General features: G+C 36.4%; 7 protein-coding genes across 8 annotated transcripts; 6 read left to right on the top strand and 1 right to left on the bottom strand.

Moving 5' to 3' along the window:
- The first annotated feature begins 112 nt into the window (after positions 1–112).
- Positions 113–1,864, top strand: LOC106444449 (two-component response regulator 24). The gene is made up of 2 exons (XM_013885920.3): positions 113–726; positions 1,561–1,864. Exons 1-2 carry the CDS (start codon positions 505–507, stop codon positions 1,741–1,743), a joined length of 405 nt encoding a protein of 134 aa, XP_013741374.1. The 5' UTR covers positions 113–504; the 3' UTR covers positions 1,744–1,864.
- Positions 1,865–2,832: 968 nt separating this feature from the next.
- LOC106440355 (UMP-CMP kinase 3) lies at positions 2,833–5,463 on the top strand. 2 transcript variants are annotated; one of them, XM_013881998.3, is made up of 10 exons: positions 2,833–2,911; positions 3,419–3,479; positions 3,583–3,634; positions 3,751–3,868; positions 4,010–4,166; positions 4,263–4,343; positions 4,437–4,544; positions 4,641–4,712; positions 4,931–4,981; positions 5,220–5,463. In XM_013881998.3, exons 2-9 carry the CDS (start codon positions 3,450–3,452, stop codon positions 4,940–4,942), a joined length of 630 nt encoding a protein of 209 aa, XP_013737452.2. In that variant the 5' UTR covers positions 2,833–2,911; positions 3,419–3,449; the 3' UTR covers positions 4,943–4,981; positions 5,220–5,463. The 2 variants fall into 2 exon arrangements, with proteins under 2 accessions (XP_013737452.2, XP_048625687.1); XM_048769730.1 differs by lacking the exon at positions 2,833–2,911 and adding an exon at positions 3,058–3,136.
- A 1,783-nt stretch (positions 5,464–7,246) lies between these two features.
- Positions 7,247–7,671, top strand: LOC125593297. Its single transcript, XM_048769729.1, has one exon. The coding sequence runs from the start codon at positions 7,324–7,326 to the stop codon at positions 7,558–7,560; it is 237 nt and encodes a 78-aa protein (XP_048625686.1). The 5' UTR covers positions 7,247–7,323; the 3' UTR covers positions 7,561–7,671.
- On the bottom strand, positions 7,403–12,934 carry LOC106440354 (DEAD-box ATP-dependent RNA helicase 3, chloroplastic). The gene is made up of 11 exons (XM_048769728.1): positions 12,490–12,934; positions 12,256–12,392; positions 11,370–11,784; positions 11,191–11,289; positions 10,542–10,766; positions 10,317–10,467; positions 9,499–9,725; positions 8,842–8,985; positions 8,669–8,764; positions 8,310–8,599; positions 7,403–8,223 (listed from the first exon to the last, which is right to left on the bottom strand). Exons 1-11 carry the CDS (start codon positions 12,859–12,861, stop codon positions 8,145–8,147), a joined length of 2,235 nt encoding a protein of 744 aa, XP_048625685.1. The 5' UTR covers positions 12,862–12,934; the 3' UTR covers positions 7,403–8,144.
- A 3,420-nt stretch (positions 12,935–16,354) lies between these two features.
- On the top strand, positions 16,355–17,292 carry BNAC09G03580D. The gene has a single exon (XM_013885918.3). The coding sequence runs from the start codon at positions 16,815–16,817 to the stop codon at positions 17,118–17,120; it is 306 nt and encodes a 101-aa protein (XP_013741372.2). The 5' UTR covers positions 16,355–16,814; the 3' UTR covers positions 17,121–17,292.
- A 526-nt stretch (positions 17,293–17,818) lies between these two features.
- LOC111210111 lies at positions 17,819–19,736 on the top strand. Its single transcript, XM_022710473.2, has one exon. It carries the CDS (start codon positions 18,198–18,200, stop codon positions 18,507–18,509), a length of 312 nt encoding a protein of 103 aa, XP_022566194.2. The 5' UTR covers positions 17,819–18,197; the 3' UTR covers positions 18,510–19,736.
- On the top strand, positions 18,948–19,818 carry LOC106444447. Its single transcript, XM_013885917.3, has one exon. It carries the CDS (start codon positions 18,985–18,987, stop codon positions 19,537–19,539), a length of 555 nt encoding a protein of 184 aa, XP_013741371.3. The 5' UTR covers positions 18,948–18,984; the 3' UTR covers positions 19,540–19,818.
- Positions 19,819–20,107: the final 289 nt, after the last annotated feature.

Raw genomic sequence — 20,107 nt, 5'->3', positions numbered from 1 at the left:
TTGTCATATCATTGTGTTATTTTCTTTAAAAAAAATCCAATAGATATATGATAATCTCAGAACTTGCAAAGAAATATTAGATTTTGTTTATTTTATGAATTAAAACTGAATCAAAAGTTGAACATATGACGTGATATTTCTTGCTAAATGTATGTATAAGTATTTTTTATAGTTTGTAATCATGATATCATATAATGATTATTTGCTATTCATGTATGTTGCTCACATGGTGTTTTGGCTAATTAGAATCTCAAGAGATCAATCTAAACCCTACAAGTTAAAGGATCTTGAAAAAATGTAAAATCATGTAAAGTACCCAAAATGGAAAAAGTAGAAAGATCACTAGATCTCCTCCGAATCCAAAAACACAATCCAGCTGATTTTTTTCACAATTTCTTTCTCCTTTAAATATTCAACAAATATATTTTTGAGTTTCACAAAATATTTTCTTATAAGAGTTCTGTAATATTTTGTTGCTCACAAGAAAGAAAGATAAGGAGAGAGATGGCTGACGAAGTTCCAAGCTTGGCAGAGTCGAAGTTAACAGCTTTGGTCGTCGATGACAACTTTGTAAACCAAACCATGCATCACAAACTGCTGGACCGTCTAGGTATTCAAAACGACGTCGTTTGCAACGGCCAAGAAGCTGTGGACGTTCATTGTTCCGGGAGAAACTATGATCTTATTCTTATGGACATGGAGATGCCCATCTTGAACGGTATTCAGGTAATATTAGTATATATTTTTTAAGGGCCCGACTGGTTTTTCCGCTGCCACCCGCAAACGCAGCTTTTGCGGTTGGTAGCGGTTGACGGCGTTTCGAAATAATCATACAAACCGCTACAAATCGGTTCAAACCGCTCTGAACCTCTTAAAATCAAAAGCTGGTTCTATATAGCGTTTGCGGTTGCGGGCGGTTGCAGGAGGATAATTTCTTTTTCTTTTGTTTAAAAACCATATAAATACAAAAGTAAAAATATTCAATAAAAATTTTAAATTGGAATGATAAAAATACTAAAATATATCTATTATATTTTAATTAATATTATAAAATTTTAAAATAAAAATATTTTCTGTAATTTTTAAAACTATAACTTTCTAAATATAATTTTCATATTTATTATAATATTATGATTTTTGATAATTTTTATAAGTATATAAAATATAAATATTGTTAATTTATTATTTAACCGCTGTTGTATTTGGTAGTTAACCAGTCATAAGTATTTCGCAAACACATCAATTTCTAACCGCATAACTAGTCGTACAAATCTCTTATAATCGCTACAAACCACAACCACCCGCATCCGCAAACTCCCGCAACCGCAACCGCTACCTCTACGTTTGATCAGACCCTTAAGTCATTAAATTCTTTTCGTTATTCAATTCTTTTTTTTTGTGTTATAAAACCCATAAAAGAATAAGTCATTACTAATTAATTTTTGTTTGAGAATTTTCATATCCATAAACCTTAAATGTGCAGTACCCTTTTTATTATTTTCTTAACAATAGAACCGATGGTTTATATGTATAACTAATGGATGTGTTTTGTCTGCCTAGGCGACAAAGAGACTAAGAGAGATGGGGATAGAGAGCAAGATAGCAGGAGTAACCACTAGAGCTAACGAAGGAGACAAGAAAGAGTTTATGGAAGCTGGTCTTAATGACTTTCAAGAGAAACCTCTCACAATCTCCAAACTTTTGTCCATTCTCCACAGACTTGACTTTTATGTCCAAACGTAATTATTCTACATTATTCGTTAGGGATTTTTGATAATCTTCACATGTTTTCTATAACATACTTATAGTTTGTAATATTCATACTTCAGAATAGTAAGCACCAATACCAATTTCGATAAAAGTTTCCGAGCAAGTGATCATGCTTATTTTTTGTGTGATCATGCTTAATTTACATATATATAATATATAGTTGTTTGATATTTTCGGTTCATGATTCAAAAATTTGGTCACGTTTATTATGATTTATGAAGACATCATCATCACCTCGGCCATTTTAGAATATGTTAACCAGTCAGAATGCTTTGTAGCGAAACGAATAAGGTTCATGAAAAGCAGCGATGTGTCACGTGAATGATGATGTTAAATCCAAGGTATCTTGGCCTACATTAAAAGTGCGACGTAGAAACAAAATCTATTTTATCAAATTTTAGTATCACAAGAGAGACATCAAAGCTCTTAATTTGAAGAAGACTCATGAAAAACTCGTCTATTGCATTTCTTGGACTTTTTGAGTTTGTCTGATGTGCCTTCCTCCTCGACCCTTCATAGCTATATATACCATAACTATGTTCAAACTCTGAGGAACTGAAAGCAAACCACATGTGCTAGTGCTACTAATCCATTCCCAATTTATTCGTTGACAATTAGCGTTTACGCAAGGCCCATGTGTTAGCTAGTTTGACGCTTAGGCATAATGTCACATTCCATTCTAGAGCATAACCAAATAAAGAGCAAGATATGGATCAGATGTGACACCCATTGGTTTTTGTAAAGCCTTCATATATAAAGTAAAGCTTATTTATTCACTTGAATCGTCATATTTCTCTAATGTATGATACAATTCTTATGACAACTGCTACAAGAAATCTTTTTGTCACTTTTTTTTTTTTTTTGTGTGTCAACAATTTTTTTTTCTGTCAGTTTAAATAGTCTATCAAAATCTTGGTTTAAATTATGTTAAAAAAAAATCTTGGTTTAAATTAAAAGTAACAGAGACACATGGACTGAAATTAATTGTTCCTTAAACTGTAACCAACATAAGATTAAACAATAATTAAAACGAACGTATTAAATATAAATATATATGTGTCTACATATATATATATAGCTTACCTCTCCTTCCTCATTTCTCACATTTTCAGCGATTAATCAAAACTTTCTCCGTCTTCAGGTTCGCTTTTTCCTTTTCTCAGATCTTTCTAAAACATCTCTTTTATAGTTTCTTATTCTTGTCTGAAAATTATCTCTAAATCTCAAAAAAAAAAAAAAAAAAAACATGTGTAATGATGGGTTTGTGTCTCTCATTCACATCATTCTCTCCCAATACTCGGATCTCACATTTCTTCCAAAAGTTTGCATCTTTATTAGATATTCATCTGTTTGATTCCAATTCTGGGTATCGATGTTCATTTGCATCTGATCTGATTGATCCTATTCCTCTACATGCTTAGCATTTTGTTTATGTCGGATCTGGATTATCTTTTGATCTTGATCTGTATACGTCAGCATTGTTCTATCATTACATCATCATTTGATCTCTTATTTCGCATGTGTTACAGATGTCTGTTTTTAAAGTTTGCAACTTTATATAGATCTGCGCGTTTTGGTCCCATTGCATGGTGATTTTTTTTTAATGAAATGTGTTCTCTAGAAACTGATTTAGATTCCTTCCTCACAGGTAACATTTGAACGAGTTGCTTACTAGTACCATGGGATCCATTGTTGATGCTTCAAACAAGGTATTGTTTCAGACACTTTGGTTGATTTACATATAACTGTAATATACAATCTTACTACTGTTGAAGGAATCATATTTTGTTTTTTGGTGTGTTTTTCTTACAGGAGGTTAATGGAACCGCAAGTGAGAAGAAACCCGCTGTTATTTTTGTCCTCGGTAAGTTCAGGAGGTCTCCTCAGTAGATTGTCTTGCTATTATGATCAAATGAGAAGTGCTTTTTGGTCGAGTTATATTGTAGATTTTTCTGAGTTAGATACTACTTTTGATTCCAGGTGGCCCCGGAAGTGGGAAAGGTACACAGTGTGCCTATATTGTTGAGCATTTTGGTTACACACATCTGAGTGCTGGAGACCTTCTCAGGGCTGAAATTAAATCAGGTTCTGAAAATGGGTATGCCCCTTAAAACTTTCTGGCATTGTCTTATAAACTAAAAACTTTCTGGCATTCATCATCCTTCTTGAGGTTGTTTATTGAAGCGGTTCTGACTTTATTTATGTGATTTTTTTTTTGTCCTTTCTAATGGTGTTGCAGGACTATGATCCAGAATATGATTAAAGAAGGGAAGATTGTACCTTCTGAGGTTACAATCAAGCTTCTCCAGAAAGCAATTCAGGAGAACGGGAACGACAAGTTCCTCATTGATGGTTTCCCTCGCAATGAGGAGAACCGAGCAGCCTTTGAAAAAGTTGTAAGTATATTTACAAAATTTTAAAAGAGTGTTATATTTTTTTTTTTTTGCTGACACAATTGCTTAATAGTTACATGGGTTTGATGATGTATGTAGACTGGGATTGAACCCAAGTTTGTCTTGTTCTTTGATTGTCCTGAGGAAGAGATGGAGAGGCGCCTCTTGGGAAGAAACCAGGTTAGTATGATATGAAAAGCTCTGTTTATTTTACTCTGTGTAGCCTCTTGTTTCATGTTATATTGATTGTTGCCTCCGGTTCTGTTGTTGAAGGGGAGAGAGGATGACAATATAGAGACTATAAGGAAGCGTTTCAAGGTGTTTCTTGAATCTAGCTTGCCGGTGATTCAGTACTACGAAGCTAAAGGGAAAGTGCGCAAGGTGAAAATCTTTTTTTCTTCTTGTTTTTGACTGTATCACGGTCCAGAAATTGCAAGTTGTAACAAAGTTTTGTTGTTTTCTAATACTTGGCTTTAGATTCATGCCGCAAAGCCTATTGAAGATGTGTTTCAGGAGGTGAAGGCAGTCTTTTCTCCTGAAGCTGAGAAGGTAAAAAACCAATAGTTGTGACATTCTCTAATCTCTTAGAAGCTTGTAATTTGTAGCTAATGTTTAAAGATTTGAATCGTGTGTACTACTTAAATAGCTTGGCACAGTGATATTGATTATATTGTAGAGGCCAAGTAGCTGCAGTTATGATGCCATTATTTGATCACTTATGCTATTGGTAAGATTCTCAAGTTAATGATTCTGTGAATGTTTTACAGGTTGAAGCCTAGGCAGCAGCATCGTAAAGAGATATCTGATACATTGATCAGGTATGTGTAGCAGTCAATGTTGTTTGAGCATTTGTTTATTTATGTTCAAACACAACTCAGGTTTTGATCTGTAAAAGTAAAAAAAAAATCACTTGAATCTGAAATAAAGGCTGTGTGGAAGCTGATGCTTCTTGTAGCATATATGTATGGTGTATCTAGTTCTGTTAGAATATTTAGGACAAAAGGAGTATCTGATGATGGTATGATTAATGTCTGTTTCCTTTGAAACTTTGTATAGGTAGCTTGGCAGTTGCATCTTTACAAAGGAAGTCTCTGCTTGGTTGTATTTTTTCTTCTTCTATATAACCCATATGATTACTGTTATTATTACTATACACCTGTTTACCTATTATATAATTTTTTTGCTTTTGTATTTGATGAAATTTTGTGATTGGTACTTTCTGTAATTTCATTTGAATTAATGGGATTTTATAATCCTTTTATAATATACCTAGATTAATGAAATCCGTGTGTTGTGGTCTTTCTTGTTGTTACCATTATTTATTTTATTTATTTCTGCTGTAACTTTTGTTTTTCACCAAATCCATATTATTGAGCTAAGTATCAGAAAGACTCGCATAGTGTAAATAAATACATCTCATGTCTTATTCAGTAAAAAAATCAATACTAGTAAGCTACTCTAGTTTGAAATTTTTAATGAGACCTAGGATATGACTTCATTTTCGTTTTGCCAGACAACAACACTAACTTAATATCTGACATGATTCAAATTCAGAGTATGTTTTGTCTCAAATCTTTCTTTTAACTATCACTACTTGTTACATTTTAAATATATTTTTGACAACAAAAAGTTTACTAAAGAATTATTAATGTTTCTGAATCTCAAGAGATCTCAGTTTCAAATTTCAGAAAAAACGTTGTTAATGGAGACAATATTTACTTTACTGGTTAAGGAATCGTCAATATAATACTTTTTATAGTTTATAATATCAAAGTTAATTAGGAGAATAGTGGAATCCCCTTGGTTCAGTGGTTTGACCAAGAGTTCATTAATGCTTCTACACTAGGATATGGGTTTCAATTTTCGGAAAAGACGAAATTATGCAAATTAAAGGAGAAAAGGCTTACAAGAGATCTACAACATGGCGTAAGGAATACCGTCAAGCGTGGATCCGATAGGACGGCTCAGGTGATGCAGTCAGGTAGGCCTGGGTATTTTACCCGGACCCGAAGATCCGAACCGGAACCGACCCGAAAATACAGGTTCGGGTCCGGGTCCCGGTCCATGCTAAGTACCTATTGGGTCTTTTTTTTTGGACCCGTGGGTCTTTTTTTTTGGACCCGCGGGTCTCGGTTCGGGTCCGGGTCCTACCCGAGACCCGTTCGGGTAGGTCCTACCCGAGACCCGTTCGGGTACCCGAAGTACCCGCAAATAATTGTATATACTAGGTATATTTGGGTGATTGGGTATATTTTTGGTATTTCGGATTTTTTTAAAAGTTTCGGGTTTGGATTTTTGGGTATAAATTGTAGGTTTTTGGTGAAATTTTAGATTTTTAGAAAATATAATTTGGGTATTCGGGTAAAATTCGGGTATGTTTTGGGTTTTCGGATCCGATTTTGGATAAATGTTTGGGTATTTTTGCGGTTCTTCGGGTATTTTTAGAGTTTTCGGGCCCAGTTCGGGTATTTCGGGTCTATTTTGGGTCCTAACTACCCGAACCGACCCGGATCCGAAATATACCCGAATATTTTGGGTATTTTATGGATATTGAAATTATAGACTCGAACCGACCCGGACTCGACAAGACCCGACCCGGAACCGACCCGAAAAGTTTTAGGTACCTATATGGGTCTAAACTGCTAGGACCCGAAGGACCTGGACCCGACAATACCCGACCCGAACCCGACCCGAAGACCCGGATGCCCAGGCCTAAGTCAGGCGTGAATCTTCATATGGCAGGTAGAATTGTCGGCTGTAGAATCGTTTGTAATATTTTTCATAGTTGTAATATCATAATTATCCAGCGTTAAAAAAAAAAAAAATTAGGAGAATACAAATCCTACATGATCTGATCATTTCGATCATGTACTTGCTATATATTTTCATAGTTTTAATAACTCTTTTCACAATATGAAAATCCAACAATAGTTAGCCAATCCTATTTTTATGTCAAACTACACAGAAATCACAAATCTCTATTCAAAGTCAAACCAAACAAAAATAGCAAACAACAAAAATAACCACTCACACAAATATACTAAATATAGAGGCAAAGATTCAGTATATAAACGCCTTCCTCTCCAGTCACCTATTTGCACATCTCATATCTATCAATAATTAAATAAAACACAAGTCCTAATAAACTTGTAAAGAGAAAATGGCGGGAAAAATGTGTATGGTGATGGCACTTATCATGATGGGGTGTGTTTTACAAGCATGCAATGGAGCCAATGTTGATGAGAGCCAACCAACACAAGATTCAAGGTTCGTTTGCTTCAGGACCTGTTCCATAGCCTGTGGCAAACAAAACAAACCTTGTTACGATGAATGTTTGACCAAATGTGGTCTCCCACAACGACCAGCAACACCTTCATCACCTTCTACCACCGCTTGATCTGATCTAATTTATTTGTGATTTGTGTCCTTACTGCCGAGGATGTCATCTATATTCTTTTGTTTATTATGAAGAAAATTTGAGATTTATATATTATAAATTTTGATTATATATCTGGTTTTTTCTTGACTACAGCTTGTTGCAGCATAAAACGATTCAAGATTCCGTAATTTTCTTTCAAATAAAACAACTAAATAAACAATTTTGATTATATTAAAAATGAAACAATTCTATTATCATGATAGAGTTTCATTCTGTCAAAAGTGAAAACATATGTGATCGCAATTCACATGAATAAAAAGAGTAGTGTAAATAGTCTGATTACTTAAATCATACAAAACTCAGAAACGAATCTGTTCATTATACTAACCTAGAAATAAATAGATTCATTAGCTTTACCTTGTCACAAAAGCAATCTCTGAAAATGCCAATTGAGGAAAACTTTATCCTACACTTCTTCTGCCACTCTTTTTCTGCACTATGCTTGTATTTAAAGCCTTGTCTGAAAGCATACATCCTCTCTACCGTCCGAAACCAACGGTTGAACCAAACACGAAAGGACAAGGATCTCTCACGAGAACACTTTAAAACCCTCTCTTATCAGGACAATCTGCTGCCCTGTGTCCTGAGCTTCCACAAGTGAAGCAAGCACCGCCAAAACTCCTGTTTTACAGACAATAACCAATCAGTTGAATGTGGGAAAGTGTGTCGATCTTAACATAGATTTGTTTGAAGCCCAAAAAACTCACCTCTCCCGGGAAGGACCTCTGCTGCTTGATGATGGTCTTCTGTCACTACCACCACCAATCAACCAATCATCAGAACTTCCTCTGGAACCACCACCACCACGAGACCAGCTGCTTCCTCCACCACCACTGCTTCTACTTCTTCTGTCATCATCACGTCCTCGTGATGACCCTCCTCTACCGCCAAATCTTGACCCTCTTGAACCTCCTCCTCCTCCTCTAGGCATCCTGTCTCTGCTAGAGAACCGTCCATAGTTATCACTAGACGGTCCATCATCTTGCAACGGAGGTAACTACAAATCAAAACCCCCAAAAAATGTCAAGTGTTGTTAGTTAGAAATGGTCTTATGTTGTATCAATACCTTTGTTATCATGGATAAACTGTTTCCTTCTGGCACTTCTTTCTCTAGCAGCTCTTTCGCAATGTCCTCTGGCAGATCAAAAACAGCTCCTTGCACCTGACATATAAGCAGAGTTTGAGATTTTATAAAAGAAGATAGGTTTATAATATGAAGATTGTTTCAATCATACTGACCCTTTCATCTGCGATCATGAAGATTTTTCCAACTTCATCTGCAGCTGGACGGTAAACATCAGAAAGAAAACCAGTGACAGACCTCGCAGACAGGAAGCCTCTAGCGTTTGTTGGATCTCGTATCAACTGCAAAGTTACCCATCCCTGCAGTCCAAAAATGTAACTTCAGTTGATGATTGTTGGAGTATCAAATCTAATATAACGAGTTGCTATATAGTGGATTAGGCCTGCGGGTTGGGGTAGTTTGGGTAATTTGGTTGAGGTTGTTCGGTTCAACAAAAATCTTACCCAACTAACCCAAAATAAAATTCAGTTTGGTTAGGTATTCGGTATTCGATTAATTCGGTTTGAAGTTTTTTATTTCGGTTATATTTAAGTTTAATTTTGTTAAAGTTTCGGATAAGTTTGATTAATTTTAGTTAAATTTTTAACTCAGTTAGTTCTGTTCGGGTTTTTGGTATGGTTTGGTTATATATATTTTTAAGAAAACCGAAGTAACCGATTTTCTGAACCGAAAACTACCGAATCGAACCAAACTCCTAACGAACTAACTGAAAATTTTGGTATGGTTCAGTTCAAAATCCCAGCCCTAGTGGATGTTGAAGTTTCTAGGACTTTCAAGAAGCACTCTTAAAAGAAATGATTTGAGAATTAAACCTGCTCATGACTGAGGAGAGATCTAGATGAAGGTGGCTGAGAGAAACCGCTCAGGTGAGCTAGAGCTGCAGCTAAGGCATCTGTTCCTCTTTCCTCAAACAGTTTTTGAGCAGTTGCTGAGAAAAACTTTATAGACTCAGGGTGAACACCGTTTAGAGTGGCCACCACTTGGTCTGCTGACGCCTCCAACAAGTCTCCAACAGTTGGTGGGCTAATAAACTCAAATCCTGTGTTTAAAATGGCGCATGGCGCACCAAGGCGAGACGTGCCGAGCCTTGCGCCTCGCGCCATGGCGCAATATGGCGCTCGCCTTGAAGAAAATTTTAGTTACGTCATTTTAGTTACGTCTTGTTTTGTTTTGTATTGGAGAAGAAACTTAGAGAACACTTATGCAATGATTGATATACTAAATTTAAATAAGATGCAAGCTTTATTATACTAGAGAGTTCTAACCTTAAGCAAAAAACCTTGAGATCTAGATCTATGTTTTACGTAACTTCTCTTTTATAAAGCTAGGGTTTGGCGTTTAAGTTTCCCCGGTTAAGTTTTTTTAAAGTCTAAGGTTTAATTTTTTTTTTTTTGAGCAAAAAAGTCTAAGGTTTAATTATTAATTAAGGCTTATATGGTTTAGATACGGTTTACATTAATCTCGCCTTACGCTCGCCTTTGCCATGCTCGCCTTCTCGACAAGGCACCCATGGCGCGCGCCTTAGGGAACCCACCCTCGCCTAGGTGGTACATGGCGACAGAGCCATCGCCTGAGTGCGCCTTGCGCCATGGCGCAAAAGGCGAGCGCCATTTTAAACACAGCTCAAATCTGCAGCCTACGTCACGCTCCAGAGACCTCACCGTTCTCTTCTGACTACTAGAGTGCATTAGAATAGCTGAGCCTTCTTTCCCTGCACGCCCGGTACGACCAGACCGGTGCACAAAAGTCTCAGGGTCATTAGGAAGTTCGTAGTGGATAACCTGTAGAACAAAATATCAGAACAAACATGGCTTAAGAGAGAGGTAACCTATGTACTGAAGCTTTGAAAACTTACTAGATCTACGTTTGGGATGTCAAGCCCACGAGATGCAACATCAGTGGCAACTAGAACTGTGAATTTCCCTTGGCGGAAACCGTTGAGTGTTCTCTCTCTTTGATGCTGAGAGATATCTCCATGAAGTGCTTCAGAAGCTATACTGTTTGATAACGCTAGAGAGACCTCGTCTGCATCTCTTTTTGTTTGGGTAAAAACAATGGTCTTGCCACCCTTTGCATATACCTTCAAGTTTTGAAAATAGAACAAATCAATATACAGTAGTAGAACTAAAGACACAAACTGAACCGAATTTTCGGTTAATTTGGTTAGCAGTTCGGTTCGATTCGGTAGGTTTTTTTTAAAAAAATTGGCTTTCGGTTTGGTTCAGCAATCAATTTTCTTCAAAAAAAAAAGATTATAACCAAGCCATACCAAAAAACTAACCAAACTAACCAAATTTTGAGCCGAAATAACCAAATTTAACCAAACTTATCTGAAATTTTGACAAAATTACGCCGAAATAACCGAATACCGAACTACACTTCAGTTCGGGTTGATTCGGTAAGATTTATGTCAAACTGAACTAACAGAACCCACAAGCCTAAAAGACACCAAGCAATCATCAACCATGTTTTAAGGAAATAGCAAACTATAAGCTGAGTCATACTGTTATAAGGTCGCTTAGAATAGTGCGCTTTGATGTTGATGTAGCTGAGATTGCATAAAGCTTGATCCCCTCCGCAAGCTTCTCATCTTGGTCACCAACCTGCAAAACAAACAATAACATAGCCTTAAGCATCTGTAACTAAACCAAAATAATGAGAAGGAATAAAGAAAAGCTTTTACCAGATCAATATTCAAGGGATTGTCAAGGTACTTCCTCGCCAGCTTCTTCACCCAAGTAGGCATAGTAGCTGAGAAAAGCATACTCTGTCTCTTCTGTGGAAGATTCTCAAGAATCGATTCCACAGCTTCCTCAAAACCAACAGCAAGCATCTGGTCAGCTTCATCAAGCACCAAGTACTCAACTTCACCCAATTTGAGGCTCCTTCCTTCTATCAAGTCAATGATCCTTCCAGGAGTTCCAACAACAACATCAACACCACGTGACAAAGCACTCTGCTGAATGGTGTAAGAGACACCACCGTATACACAAACGGTGCTTAGATAAGGTGCAGACTCCTTAATCTCCTTCTCCACTTGCTTAGCTAGTTCTCGTGTAGGCGCGAGGACAAGGAACTTAGGAAGACGACCAGACCTCCTGCTCAATAAGACAAAACTAAACGTTTAGAAAATCCGAATTAAAAACTTATCCGAAATTTAACAAAATTAAAGCAAAATGTAACCGAAATCAAAAACTTCAGTAGGATTTTCAAAAACCAAACTGACCAAATACCGAAACAAACCAAACTTATCCGAAATTTTAACAAAATTAAACCAAATATAAACGAAATCAAAAATTTCGTAGGATTTTCAAAAACCATACCGAAACAAACCAAACTTATTCGAAGTTTTAACAAAACTAAACCAAAATATAAGCGAAACCAAAACTTCGGTAGGATTTTCAAAAACCGAACTAACCAAATACCAGAACTAACCAAATACCGAAACTAACCAAATTTTAATTTGGGGTTAATTAGTTAAGATTTATGTTGAACCGAACTAACCGGAAACCAAACTATCCGAACCCCTAGAAATGACAAAATAAACAAAGGGGATGTTAAATAATGACCTAAACTCAGAGTAATCTCCAGCTTGTTCAGTGAGGCGTTTGATGATAGGGATACCGAAAGCTAGAGTCTTCCCAGTTCCCGTCTTTGCACGAGCTATAATGTCTCTTCCATCCAGCGCAGGAACCAACACAGCCCTCTTCAGACAACAACACACAAAAAAAACAGTAAGTCAATACAGATAAAAAAGGATAAGTCTTTAACAGTTTTCAGATTGAAAGGATGAGTCTTTAAACCTGAATGGGGAAGAGGTGAGTGATACCACGCTTCTCCAGAGACTCGCCGAGACGCTGCGGCAAACCGAGTTTCGAGATGGCGAGCTCTTCAGCATCGTCTTCGGAGGAGGAGCCCTCCTTGAGGTCGAAATCGTCGGAAAGGCCGAGGCTTTTGAAAGCTTCCTCGCTGAGAACGGAGTTTGGAGTTGCGACGGCGGAGGGAGGAAGGAGTGAAGAGTGGATAAGACGAGTTCTTCGGAGAGATAAGGGAGAGGAGAAGAAAGGGTTATCTAGAGAGAGAGATATGGAAGTGGACCTCTTCATGGAAGTGGGTTTGGAGGTTTCAAGGTGAGGAACCTGGTAAAGTGATGGGACTCCCACCGTCGACGCCATTTTCGATACTTGTCTCGCCGGAGAGGAAGGAGAAGGATAAGGTGAGAGTGTGAGTTTTTTTAAAGGCTTCTCTGCTCCGACCTATCTTTATTTATTTGTTTTCACTGTGTTGTAAAATGTCATGATTTAATGGGCCCTTATTGGGCTTGGCTTGTGTATATTCAGGTCCAGTATTGATTAGATTTTGGTTAAATTTTTTTTAACTCTTATTTATTATGATCTTACAATTATATCAACAATTATGATATGAGAAAGATTACAACTCAACAACCGACAATACTATCTGCCTTATGAAGACCTATTCCTAACTGCATCACCTGAACCGTCCTATGAAGATCCACGTCTGGCCAGATTTACTTGCACCATGTTGAAAATCTCTTGTAAGCATTTCTTCCATAGTCTGCATAATTGTTTAATAAGAGCATCTCCAACTCATCTCTATAATAGAGATCTCTAAAATAGAGGAAAAAAATAGAGATGGTTTTTTTGCTCCAATGCGTTCCTCTATAATAGAGGAATGCTATATTTGCCTCTATTTTAGAGATCTCTATTATAGAGATGGGTTGGAGATGGTCTAAATCGCTTTCTCCGGGACTTGAAACCTGGATTTCCTGTAATCTGCAGTAAATTGCATAGTTTGGGATTCGAACCCCAGACTTGGGTGTAGAAGCCTTTAAACCTTAACCAGTAGGCTACGGTGCTTCCACAAATTTTGGTTAGATTTAATCCGAAATAAAGTTCAAGTTTATCATGATTTAATCCGAAATAAAATAAAGTTCGTTTTGGTTTTTGAGAATGCTACAGAATTTTTTGATTTTGGTTAGATTTTGGTTTATTTTGTTAAAGCTTCGGATATATTGGTTAATTTCAATTCAATTTGGTTAGTTTGGTTCAGATTTTTCTTATGGTTTTTTTTTTAACGTCTGGTTAATTATGCTATTACAACGATGATAAATATTACATAGAAAATTCTACAACCGACAATTCTACCACCTTGTGTGAATACAAGTCAGACTGCGCCACTCTGAGTCGTCATATGAGATCCATGTCCGATGGTAAGTCATGCACCATGCTGAAGATCTCTTGTAACCTATTTTCTCCATAATATGCATAATTTTGATTTTTCATATGGTTTGGGTATTTTTTTTTAAAGAAGAAAACTGAAATAAATTATTTCTGAACAAGAAACCAAAGGTTTTAAAAAACCTACCAAATCGAACCAAACTCTTAACCAACTAACCAAAATTTTGGTTTGCGGTTTGATTCGGTTCAGATTTTTAGTTTTTCCAAATTTTGTTCTGTGACCCTCTTCTTTGTACAAGGTGTTTAGTTTTTATCGCTGCAAAATATGGATTCATATAGACTGCAGAGGAAACTGCTCATTTCCAAAACTTATAATATTCCATTCATTTCAATTCAATTGTCGTTGTAAAGTAAAATTTTTCATTTCAAAATAAATGTTGTTTTAGAATCTCAATGAAAAATATATTAACAATATTTTCCAGTTTATTTTTTCTATTAGTTGAAATATGATTAGATGCATAGGTAATGTGTAAAATTAAATGTTTTTTTTAATTTGTGTGCATATAACTAAAACACGATTAAATGAAACGGATGGAATATGTGTTGAGATGCTTATTGCTGCAGCATGCCATTTCTATGCTTTTCCATACAAGGAGTATGCAGGTGCAAATGTTGGTGGATCTGGCAGTTTCTCAGGGAGCCTGTCACATGACTCGCATGCTGTAAAACTAAATGACTTCTACCATGACACTGTTCATCAGGTAACTACCACATCTATGTTTCAAATAGTTACGTTGTCATCGTGGTTACCTGATGATTAGTTATTAACTTATTGCAGTTTGCTCCTACTTATCACGATAATTACGTTGTCATCGTGGTCCAGAACTTTTGTGCCAACTGGCCAAGAGATGGATGGAATGAGAAAGAACAAACCCCTGTATGCAAACAAGATAGATTGTGTTTCGGTCTCAAGTAGTTTATCCTCAGAGGCAAGCTCACCGAAAATCTCCAGCGTAACAACTGATCATGCCGCCCTGGTGCTGTGAAATCTTCGTCATTGGTTGTGGATGCATCGGATTCTCTTGGTACAATGTATGACATGACGCTTATTGGCATTGATATATCTAGTTTCCCCAGCAATGTCCCCTCAGCAAATGGAAGTGGGGATAAGATAGGAGCAAAAAATAGGTGTAGAGAGCACCATTTCAAGGTATAGAACGTGCTCCTTTTAGTTGGATTCAGATGAATCTTCTCAGGTGTGTTCTTAGTTGGAAGATGTTAGCAGGAAACTTGAGGATAAATGCAACTCATGTAGCTTTATATGATGAGTCTTATACTGGCAATTTCTTTTGCAGCATGTTTCTTGTTCTTGCCTGCTTTGTACATGCAATATGATATGGAATTTGTCGTTACTTGCTTCTCAAGCTTCATATATACATGTAACTAGATGAGTTTGCAGAATTTTTAAAAGCTTACATTTTGTGTGTTCTTGGCATCAGTTTCTTAAGTTTGAGAACATGTAAAGGCCTTAAAAACTCTTAACGGATTAGGCTAAGGAACAGAGATGGTGGTCTTGTGCGCCTAACACGAAATTGCTTTTATTCTGGAAGTAAGAGACCTAGTCGTAGCCTTGTGAACGTTGGAGAGATTTGTTGTGATCCATTTCATAAGAGGTCTTGTGCTTTAGGATGGTAGGTTTTGACCAAAGCAAGCATAGTAAATGCATAGGAGTTGGCGTATTCTTTCTTTAGTGCCCGATGTCACATCTTCACACAACTAATTAACTAAACTCGACTACTTTGATCCACCAAATGTTAATTATTTAGGTCTTTCGAACTCTCTCCATTCCAAAATATATAATGTTTTAGGTAATTCATAACTATTTAAAAATAATTTTTATTTATTTTAAATATAAATAAAATATAAATTAAAAATTACTCAATCAATTTACCAAAATCGATTATAAAATATTATTGAAATATATATTTTAAACAAATTAAAACTTATTTAGAAATATAAAAACATTTTACATAATAAAATATCAAAAACTCCCTAAAACATCGTATTCTTTTGTGACCATATAATATAAATATCAGTTATTATATGATAAGATGATAACATATACTAAAAGAAGGCACTAGTGGATTTGTATAGTAGAAAGGCAAATCCTCTCCCTTTCAATATAATATATGTTTTATAGTTTTTACGCATATTTAATTATAAATGCATTATTTTTCGTGATTAGCTATTTTTATAATTTTTAACCAATAAAAATTCAATAAATACAATTAATGTTTTCGAAGTTCACAATTTATCATTATCATATGCATTGAAAATGTAAAACATATATTTTTTAGAAACAATTCAAAAATATAGCTCATTTTAAAACGAAAGAATATACGTAAGCACATATATTTTTGTATGTTGATACACTTTTTACATTTGATAGTAGGGGCCCTTGATAGTATGTATGTTACATTAAATATTACGAGTGCATTTATTCGTGAAACAAATGGTTTTATTCTGAGTCGTTCAATTCTTATAGCTTTATTGTTAGTTTAATGCTTATTAGAATATTGTTGGTCCTCGGGACCAAGCTTACATTAAAGTCTCACCAGATTCTTGACTGGATTAACGAGGAGAAGGACATGACTTTCACATTAGCGAGAGAGAGAGAGAGACAGAGAGAGAGAGAGAGATACAGAGAGCACTAGGGTTGCGTCAATAAGAAGACAGTGTGTATAAAATAGAGAGAAGTACTGAAGAAGAGAAGGAAACCTTAACGCGCACGCTTTATTATCTTCTATATTACGCGACTGCGTTAGCGGCGGCGACAGAGCGTTTAGGGATTTTAATAAACCCCTCATTTTTAAAGGGTTCCTTGCTCCAAACTTTGGAAACATAATAATCTTCACTGGTCTCAGATTCCGATGAGTGAGAAGCTCGTCTTCAGAAGCAGCACTGGCGGAGACTGTTACTACCATGGAGCATATGGAGAGTATTTGGAGAAGAGACAGATGTTTCTGAGGAGCTACCAGTTCTCCAGGAAACAGAGCTTCACTGAAAAGGTTACAAGATCTGTGAGGAGAGTGAGGAGGTTTGCTTGGACGAGGTTGAGATCAGCTAGGAGGTTGAAACGCGTTGTCTGGTCCCGACTCAGAACGGCGTTTTTCTACCGCCGAAAACGCTTTTTCCGTCTCCTCCACTTACACGACGAACCTTCTTACTGCTTCTAGTTTTAGGGTTAGGAACTCTTCAGTTGTTGTTTATGTTCCGTCTTTGATTATGTTTTGTTATGCTTCAGATAAGTCACTGTATAATCTCGTCATTGATCAGAATAATTGAAGTTTAACCATTCTAACTTTGAGTTGTTTTCCTTAATTAGACTTGATTTTGGTGTGTGGAAAGTCAAAACAAGGTTTATTGTGTGTGTACGGATAGAGAATCATGCAGACAGCTAAAAAGCGTTCAAGTCGGACCTCTTTTTGTGTGTCACTTCGTCAACAAGTCAAAGCTGCGTTTTCGTCTGGTTTTGGGCTTCCCCCTTATAATGGGCCTTTAATGGGTTTTAGTCCGAATCAAAACCTGCCGACATTGGGGAGAGCATATCATTTAGCGACATTGTGACGTGGTCACATGTAAGTCAACTGATGGGGGGTTTGGCTTCCCGACCAACTATTGATTTTACAAACATCTCATGGCGAATTCTTGTAATGTGTTGCGTCGTTTGAATACATTTGCATGTTGTTGCAGCCCAAAAGAAACGTATCTGGGATTACAAGCCTATCTCATGTCTACGTGGAACTGTTTTTATTTCTAAGGACGAACAAGATGGACTTCTGTCTTCTGTCTTTTCTATTAATGTTGCCAAATGATTTACGCCACTGGCTTACTTAGAGTGGCTTCTCTTCTCTTTTTTTTTTTTTTCTCTTTATGTGACAGCCACAGCGACATAAGGTCAAATACATGGCAATTGGCAGCTGCAATCTCTCACTCTCTTTCTGACTCGTGGTTAAACAAAACTGCAAAAATTTCAGAAGATTTGGGGATTTGGGGTTTTTAATAATTACAAAAATATAATATAAGACATGTGCTTTCAGAATCTTTCCATCACTCTCTTATCATATAATGGAGGAGCCCCTTGCTCTCATCAATATCATCATCAAAGTGTTCTTTGTTTGCTACTCAACTATTGCTCTTTAGATTCATTACTTATTTAAATGTTTTCTTTCTTTAAGAGCTACTTTCAAACCCTTCATCAACAAACATTTTCTTTTCTCTGTTTTGTAAAAGACAACAAAAACTAACTCAAGATGCTGCAGATTACTGGTAAGTACCGGTCAAGATCATCGCGCCGGTACCAAAAGCTAGGTCATCATTACGAGAAGGCGACGACAAGAACTATAAGACATAACTGGGGGAAGAAGATCGAGGGCAGGTCAAAAGGGTTCAGACTAAACCGACCAAGGAAGCTGGTTCTTAACGCATTGGTTTTACCAAGAAGGATCTCGAGCATTTACTCGCGGGTCAAAGATAAATTGAACAAGGAAGGTTTCTGTTCCAATCTCATTCTCTTTTCTCACTGGGGCTTCCCTATTGTATTAGAGAAAAAGCTCACATTTTGACGTTGGTGACTTCGTATGGACCAAAAGATTTCACAACAAGGGGAATAGTGAAATTGTAACAAAATGCTATTTGTAGTCATGAGCAAAGGTTGATAAAGAACTATTATAATAAGTCATATGATCCTAAATTGTAAAAAAAATTGTTTAGTAAGATTTCTTTAAGCTTATTTTGCATTTTAACTAAAAGTGTTTTTTATGTTTCAAAAACAAAAGAAAACAAAGTTTTTTTTTTATCAAAAAAGAAGTATATATGACTCAGAGAGATTCCACACGAGTATTCTTGTCACACTTACTAAATGAACTAAAGTCACGAATCAACCATGCATCAACTAATCACCACGACGCTTATACCAGTTTAGTATCAACTCCTAACATTCATGAACTTTTGTGAGTTTCACTTTCCTACATAGTATATATAAATTCGTTTTCAACGTTATATAATTGATAACAAGTGATTATTTTATCATCGGCTACTATGAGATCTCTCTTCCTTACAATATCTCCCTTGTTCTTCTTCCTTCTTACGATCCTTGCATCCACAGTAACCGAGCCACGTCCAACTCCCATACTAAGACACGACAACCAAAGCAGCGACCTCGTCTCAGCCATTTCCGACATGAGAAGAGAAACTTACTACGGGTTTGTAACCCTTCTCCACATCCTCAACGACACAGATTTCTTCAGGAGCCAAGAGATCACTTTCTTGATGCCTAACGACGAGGACATATCTCAAGCGGACATGACTCGAGAGAGTCTTGAGACGTTCATCTTAAGACACGCGATCCCTGCATGGCTTATGATCAACCACATGCTTCGCTTCCCTAACAAAACTCTTGTCCCTTGTAGCATCCCTGATAGAATGTTCACCATTACAAAGTCAGGCGGGTCGGGACTTTTTGTGAATAATGCGAGGATTGTTTCTCCTAATATCTGTCAGAACTCTCGCATATCGTGCCATGGAATCAGCAATGTTATTACGTTCAATGAAGACTCGTTTCCAAAGGGAAGGTTATCACCCAAAATGTTATAATCAAGAATCAATTCATCGAGGCACTGAAACTTCCTTCTCGTGTCTCATCAACTTTGGACGGTGTGAAGATGTTCTAATATGCTTTTTAAGAAAATAATAAGAGTAGTAGATTTGTCAAAAAAATCATGTAACAGAGCTGCAGTGTGACCAATAAACTCTGGACTGTGTTTTCCTTTATGAAGATCAGATTCAAATTACTAGACATTAATGTCGATCTGATGTTTATGTCGAGCAGTATAAATCTAAAAAAATCTATAAAAAAAAAGCAATTTGTGTATTGGTTCTGATTCGTATAGCATAGTGTGATTGATACGGTTTACATCTACGAGGTCAAGCTCATGATAAGTTCAATGTACATAGATAGATATGTTCTTAATAGATTTGGATGATTTTGCCTCTTTCTCTAATGTGCCTAATGGTAAGAGACAAGAGAAATTCACTTGTAATTCTCCAAAATGCAGAGACATGAATACATCAAAGTCAAACTAGTCATAACCAAGTATGTACTTATCATTCTCCAAAATGACAAGCACATAGATTGAACCACGTAGTCATATACTCATTCAGT

The sequence above is a fragment of the Brassica napus genome, chromosome C9 (assembly GCF_020379485.1).
Source record: "Brassica napus cultivar Da-Ae chromosome C9, Da-Ae, whole genome shotgun sequence".
Lineage (NCBI taxonomy): Eukaryota > Viridiplantae > Streptophyta > Magnoliopsida > Brassicales > Brassicaceae > Brassica > Brassica napus.
This window is presented reverse-complemented; position numbering and strand designations above follow the sequence as displayed.

Coding starts and splice junctions, on each gene's coding strand:
- LOC106444449 (XM_013885920.3), top strand. CDS start 505: ATGGCTGACGAAGTTCCAAGCTTGGCAGAGTCGAAGTTAACAGCTTTG. Junction 727..1,560: donor CCATCTTGAACGGTATTCAG/GTAATATTAGTA, acceptor TTGTCTGCCTAG/GCGACAAAGAGACTAAGAGA.
- LOC106440355 (XM_013881998.3), top strand. CDS start 3,450: ATGGGATCCATTGTTGATGCTTCAAACAAG. Junction 3,869..4,009: donor AAATCAGGTTCTGAAAATGG/GTATGCCCCTTA, acceptor ATGGTGTTGCAG/GACTATGATCCAGAATATGA. Junction 4,545..4,640: donor CTAAAGGGAAAGTGCGCAAG/GTGAAAATCTTT, acceptor ACTTGGCTTTAG/ATTCATGCCGCAAAGCCTAT.
- LOC125593297 (XM_048769729.1), top strand. CDS start 7,324: ATGGCGGGAAAAATGTGTATGGTGATGGCACTTATCATGATGGGGTGT.
- LOC106440354 (XM_048769728.1), bottom strand. CDS start 12,861: ATGGCGTCGACGGTGGGAGTCCCATCACTTTACCAGGTTCCTCACCTT. Junction 12,393..12,489: donor CTCACCTCTTCCCCATTCAG/GTTTAAAGACTC, acceptor TGTTGTCTGAAG/AGGGCTGTGTTGGTTCCTGC. Junction 10,468..10,541: donor ACATCCCAAACGTAGATCTA/GTAAGTTTTCAA, acceptor TTTGTTCTACAG/GTTATCCACTACGAACTTCC.
- BNAC09G03580D (XM_013885918.3), top strand. CDS start 16,815: ATGAGTGAGAAGCTCGTCTTCAGAAGCAGCACTGGCGGAGACTGTTAC.
- LOC111210111 (XM_022710473.2), top strand. CDS start 18,198: ATGCTGCAGATTACTGGTAAGTACCGGTCAAGATCATCGCGCCGGTAC.
- LOC106444447 (XM_013885917.3), top strand. CDS start 18,985: ATGAGATCTCTCTTCCTTACAATATCTCCCTTGTTCTTCTTCCTTCTT.